The 6,112-nt window shown below is 54.1% G+C and overlaps 1 protein-coding gene across 2 annotated transcripts; it reads left to right on the forward strand.

Annotated features, from left to right (window-relative positions):
• The first annotated feature begins 255 nt into the window (after window positions 1-255).
• On the forward strand, window positions 256-5,803 carry MLKL (mixed lineage kinase domain like pseudokinase). Of its 2 annotated transcripts, none has more exons than XM_030025808.2 (11): window positions 256-403; window positions 1,052-1,621; window positions 1,812-1,925; window positions 2,029-2,203; window positions 2,312-2,409; window positions 2,547-2,682; window positions 3,201-3,285; window positions 3,714-3,862; window positions 4,063-4,112; window positions 4,599-4,739; window positions 5,633-5,803. In XM_030025808.2, the coding sequence occupies exons 2-11, from the start codon at window positions 1,165-1,167 to the stop codon at window positions 5,683-5,685; spliced, it is 1,458 nt and encodes a 485-aa protein (XP_029881668.1). In that variant the 5' UTR covers window positions 256-403; window positions 1,052-1,164; the 3' UTR covers window positions 5,686-5,803. The 2 variants fall into 2 exon arrangements, with proteins under 2 accessions (XP_029881668.1, XP_040982065.1); XM_041126131.1 differs by having other exon boundaries at window positions 262-298.
• Window positions 5,804-6,112: the final 309 nt, after the last annotated feature.

A 6,112-nucleotide genomic window follows, 5' to 3' on the forward strand; every position in this document is an offset into this window, starting at 1 on the left:
ACAGCCTCCCCATCTCCTTCTTTCTGATGCGCTTCCCATGGGAAATTCCTTCTTCTAGCAGGCAAAACCCAGCACAGGGGGATATGGCCTGCCTGGCCCCTTCCTCCACCACCCCAAGCAACTTTCCGGGAATGGGGAGCCAGGGCAGTGTGGGAAACTGTGGTGGGTTGCACAATGCCCCTTCCGCTGCCTGCGGAAGCAGCAGCTGGGGAAAGCACCCTATAAACTTGTGCTTGTCCTGCTGTGCCTCTCCAGTCTGCAGAGGCAGTTGAGGTGGAGGCGTGTGAAGCAGAGCCAGGTAAACCCAGCTGATTTCTCTTAGCAAGAGGACAAACTTCTTCCTTGAGGGCAGTGCTGGAGAGAGCCTGAAGAGGAAGGGAGAGCGGCTGCAGCTTGTTTCTGGGTGCGTTTCTGTCTCGTTTCCAGCCGCTAGAGCCCGGCATCCCTATCTTAGTGCTGGCTGCATCAATGGTGTGGGTGGCTGCTGCTACTTTCCCTGCAACAGGGGCAGGTTTCTGCTGCCTGGGTGCTGAGCACATAGGAAGAGTTTGATTTAAAACCTTAAGCGGGCAATACACAGCTATGGCGAGAAAATATGGAGAAGCTGGGGATGCTGGGGCTGTGAAGGTGTGAAAGCTTTTATTAGATGGGTGACAACAGAGAGAGACATTAGCTAGAACTGAAAACGGATCTTTATGGTCAAACATGTAGGCTCTGCGGCCAGGACCCCAGGGTGGCGTGGGACTGGTGCTGGGGAGCGCTGCCCAGGGATGCTCCTTGGGTCATTGCTGACCCTGCTCATCTGTGTGTAAGCTCTCTGGGTATGGCTAACACTATAATTTACATAAATCAAGCCAAAACATCTCTTGCTAATGCGGAGCGAGATGTGCCAGTAGTGCTGCTACCCATGTCTCCGTTTGTGTGTGCCTGCTCCAGTCTGTATGAGCGGCCGTGGTGCCAGGCGAAGCAAGGAAAGCAAAGCAGCTGGAGGAGATATAAGGGGCTATAGGAGACCTGGAGGGTGGCATGCCATGTTAAGACTGTTCCTTAGGGTGGAAGGCGTGGAAGAGCCACATCCAGCTGATCTCCGAGCCGTGCCCGAGGCTCACCTCCACCAGACACCAACAGCCCACATCCCCAGTGGCTAAGCCCTTTGCTGCAAGCATGGACATCGTGGAGAAGGTCCTCTCCATGGCCCAGGCCATCCACACCCAATTTGAGCAGGTGAAATGCTGTAAGCACCAGTGCCAGCGCCTTGTGGAGCGCATCCAGATTCTGCTGGAGCCTGTAAGGATCCTCAAGGCTCAGCCGCCAAAGCACATCTCCCACCATGAAAAGCAACTGCTGAAAAAGCTGCTCTGGGTGCTGGGGGAAGCCCAGAAACTGGTGGTGAAATACAGCCAGGCCAGCTGGATCCAGAAATTCCTGAGAGCCCACAGCACCAGCGAGGAGTTCGTCTGGGTGAATGAGAGCCTGGAGGACATCGCCCAGGGGCTCTCACTCCTGCTGCAGGCAGAGCAGAAGCAGGCTTTCCTGGAGGTTTTCCAGGCAAAGACATGTCGCAAGCAGGACGCTGAGGACCTGAGGGACGACAGGGCTTTCTTAGACCAGGTGATTGCAAGTAAGTGTGCATTTAGCAAACCCTCTTTCCCTGAGACCAGCCGTTGGCACCTCTCCCCAGCTGCTGCCCAGCTTTGGCTCAATGGCCATGGCTAAGGAGAGCCAAAGGGACATTTAAACTAAGAAAAAACTAACTGCATTGTCCTGCACATTCATCCAGCGGCCCCACCTCTGCACATTTCTCTCCCCAGGTACTGAGGAGCCCAAAGATGCAGCCGGGGAGATCTACATCGACAGGCAATGTATGGAGAGCAAGGTAGACTGGATGCAAAATGAGCTGAACAAAATTGTGCATGTGATGGAGTGTAAGTTGCTGTTGTACCTCTAGGCACCCTGTGCACTGTGTCCTTTCCCCCCGAGCCCTGCCTAACATGTCCCTCATTCCCTGCCGGCGCATGGTGGGAGCAGGCTTGAAGAAGGTCAATGTTGGTAAAAGAGAAGACATCACTGAGATCGAGCGGGACCAGCTCACCTTCTACAGGCACCTGCAGGACACTGAGAGTTATGACCTGTACAAGGGCGAATACCTCAAGTACCCTGTTGCCATCAAAATCTTCAAGAGGCCACTGACCACCGACCCGGCGTGAGTTGTCCTGGGTGGGAGCGACATGGGGCAGCCAGGATGGGAGGGTGGCACAGCACCATGTCATGCCTTGTTCCAGGGATCTCACCGTGCTGTCCCTTTCTGCAGGAAGGTGAGAGACATCTTTGAGAAGGAGATTCAGACACTGAAGAAGTTTGAGTCTCCAAACATCCTGCGCATGTATGGGATCTGCATTGAGGAGAAAGGTGTGGGGGGGGTGTCACATTAATGTCACCCTTTCCCTCCCCTGCCTGTCCCCAGCGCTAGCTGGTGGCAGACAGTTTGTTGTGGACCCCTCCCAAGAGGCGGCACAAGGCAGGATGCTCAAGGTTTTGCCTTGCAGATGGGAGCCCCTGCTTCTCCATCGTCATGGAATACTGCAAGCATGGGACGCTGCGGGATGTGCTGACCAAGCAACAGCATCTCTCCTGGGAGGTCCGCATTCGGATGGCCCTGGGAGCTGCCAGAGGCCTTTACAGGTAAGCTCCTGTATAAATCAGTAAGTCTACCTGACGATCCATAAGCCATGCTCAGCTTCCTGGTATCTCTCAGTAAGCAGTGATATCCTGTTAGACTGTTTCCACCACCTTGGGACACTGGGATGGGAAGCTGGTGAAGAGGTAGGTGGTGGGTTTGGATGCAGTAGCACCCACCTCCCCCGGTCACTGGCCCCTACATCTGGCTTCAAGCCTGAAAAGGCCTGGAAGGGAGAACCCCCCCTTCCCCACACCCACAGGGCAGCTTCAGGAGCACCCTACAGCATGGCCAGTTCTCCTTACAGGTGCTGCTCATCTGCAAGGCTTGTTATTTTGCTCACAGTGGCTCTTTCAGCACGTGCTGGAAAGGTTGGCTTGGCAGGGTTGGTCCAGCAAGACAAGCAGAGATGCTGGCTTCTCTGGGTGCATGTCAGTCCATCCCCTACACAGCAGGAGGGAGCCCCGAGGTGGGGATGGGTCCATCACCAGCATGTGTTGCCCTTGGTTCTGTCTGGCTGCAGGTTGCACCAGACGGAGGAGAAGTCTCGACTCCATGGCTGCATCTGCAGTAGCAAGTTCCTGGTGGCCGGGGATTACTGTGTGAAGGTAAGGACCATGTTTGGAGAAGCTTTTGGAAGTTTTGCATGTTTTTGTGGATGTTTCCCCCCACCAGCACCAAAGGGAATTATGGTGGTCCAGAATAAAACCTGGGGTAGAGCAGTCTCCCCTTTCATCTTAGACACTTACACCTCAGTTCATCATTATCTGTTTTATCATCAGCAAAGTGAGCATCTCTGAGCCATCCACCCTGGGATGAGCTGAAGCTAGGGCAATTCATCTGCCTCTACCTGTGGTTTTGCTTGCAGAAAGAGCCACGTGCCAGGCAGCACACATGGCTGCATGCCAGCCTTTGCTGCCCAGGGCACCTTGCTCTGTTTTCTCCGTCTCGGGGCAGTCCCCAGCCATGCCACAGGTTTCTGCAGACTGCGTTTCTACCACTTCTCCCTTTCTCTCTCTCTCATTCTCACAATCAGCTGTCGGGATTTGAGCTGTGTGAAACAGAGTCATCCATCAAGAGGAAAGCCAAGAAGAACTGGAAACAAGTTTCTATGTTGGCTTACATCGCCCCTGAGAACCTGAAAAACATCAACTACCCCTACAAGAGGCCCTGTGAAATATACAGGTGTGTCTGTCCCTCCCGGGAGAGATGCCCGTAAGCGGGCAGATGTCTAGCAGAATAGCTGTTGAGCTATGGAAGAAGGCCAGGTTTAATCATAAACATAAGCAGCTGTTTGCGGTTGGCATAGCCCAAGAGTCTCCACTGTTAGAAGGGAGGACAACATGGTGGGATGAATGCTGAGACTCTTGCTTGTCTCCTTCCAGCTTCGGGATTGTGCTGTGGGAGATTGCGACCTCCAAAATCCCATTTGAAGGTGAGACAGAAGTATCTGGTCCCCTGCGTAAAAGCCACACGGCCCAGTGAGGCTGTTGTCTGGTGTTGGACGCTCCCTGCTCCTTCCCGGAGCATCCCATGGTGTGCGAGTCCCAGTGGCAGTGCCTGGTGTACCTGGCTCTGCAAGACAGCTTCATTGCTTCTCATGGGACTTCAATACAGTAAAGCAGTTTGGCAACATGCTTACACCACAAACACGCAAATAATTTTTGTCTCTATTTGATGTTCCCGTGCATTGAAGCATAAACACTTCTCCTTGCTCCACTGGAGCCCAATGGCATCATGCCAGACATGGCGGGGGGGGATGTCACTGCAGACACAGTTTGGGTGGCTTCTCTGCTGGCTTCTCCATGCCATAGGCTGCAGGAAGGCTCTTGGCATGGCTTTGCACTGGGTTTCCTCCCCAGCACCCTCCTGTGGCAGCAGAGCTCATCCTGACAGTCCTGTTTGCATGCATGTTGTCTAGGCTGCACTCCCCAGGAGATCACGGAGAAAATCTGCAACCACCATTACCAGGCACCTGTTGGTGAAGATTGTCCTGAAGACCTGCGGAAAGTCATTGACCAGTGCCGGGCCTTTGACCCTTCCCAACGCCCTTCTGCTGAGGGTAAGTGTCCTGGATATCTGCTCCACAGGCCCTTTGTATGCCTCAACCAGCTGCTTCAGCAGTCAATTTGCCCCTTATTTTCCATATGAATTTGTCTAGCTTTGTGTAAGCTGAAGGAGCAGCCACAATGTGGTGCAGGAACAGTTCCTGCCTTAGCCTTTGAGCAGTAAATCGCAATCTCAGGAATTGCTCTGCAGCAGGGAAGATTTCACTGTCTCTGAAGTTGATCTGGGTCTGATCAGATAAATAACTGGTCTCCATTGGAAGATTTAACAGAAACAGCAGGAAAAGACAGAGGAACCTTTCTGGTGTGCTTGAAGGCACAGAGGTTGTACCCTTCCCTCAGTTCATCTCTCCAAGGAGAGAAAGCTTCCTTCAGTCTCATCAGCTACACCCTATGGGGCCAGTGTCCATACAAGAGATGTGGAAAATGTGCATAAGAAACCACTGTGGGCTGCACTCTCTGCGTCTCTGTCTCCCAATGGCAGCTCCCTCAGCAGACCCTGCTGCAGGGAACCGCCCCGGCTGAAATGAAAACACCAAAAAATCATCAGAGACATTGGCAAAGCTGCACTGAGGATACAACATCTCTTTATTACTCTAATCCAACGCCCAGCCGTGCCTGCATGTTGCTGAGCTGGAAGGACATCTTCTCGTGGCTGTTTCCAAGTGTCTCTCTGTATACATGGCTGCTTCTCTTTGGGCTGTACTCACCTGTGTCTGCTCAGGCCTGTCCCCTGCTAATGGCTGCCCAGTCATGCTGGCCTGAGGAAAGAGTGACTCCATGTCCCAGTTGTTACCAGTGAGGCAAAGCTATCTTCTCATCAGGGGGAAAAAAAAATAGCCTACAACAAATATTCTGTTTTGATTAATGCCATCCTTGTGTTTTGCAGAGATTGTGGACTCACTGGCTGACCTGGAGAAAAGCAGAAACCAAGGAAGTTAACTGCAGAAAACAGGGCGGGGTGACCAAAAGCAGCCAGGCGCCTCGGAAGTCAAGCCAAGGGAAAGCAGCGGGCCTTCCTCCTGCAGGGCAAAGCGTGCCGCTCGCCCCTCTTCCCCGCCTCGCAGAGACCGATCGTTCAATACACCTGTATTTGTTTCTGTATGCCGAGACCTTCACCTCTCCGAGGGGCCGTGCCTAGGTTCATTCGCCTCAGGGGCAGCTGGCAGGCGAGGACGCCCTGCTACAGGCTCTGCCGCCTCCCGGGGACTCAAGAGGAGGCCGGCAGCAACCACGGCAGCCGCGGGGACCAGAAGGACGCGACACGGCCGGCTTCTCCTCAACCCCGCCGCAGCGCTGGGGCCCGGCTCCCTCATGGGTCCCTCCGGGCGCGGCCGGCCCCGCCGCCATGGCAACGCTCCGCCCACCT

The sequence above is a fragment of the Aquila chrysaetos genome, chromosome 9 (assembly GCF_900496995.4).
Source record: "Aquila chrysaetos chrysaetos chromosome 9, bAquChr1.4, whole genome shotgun sequence".
In the NCBI taxonomy this organism is placed as follows: Eukaryota; Metazoa; Chordata; class Aves; order Accipitriformes; family Accipitridae; genus Aquila; species Aquila chrysaetos.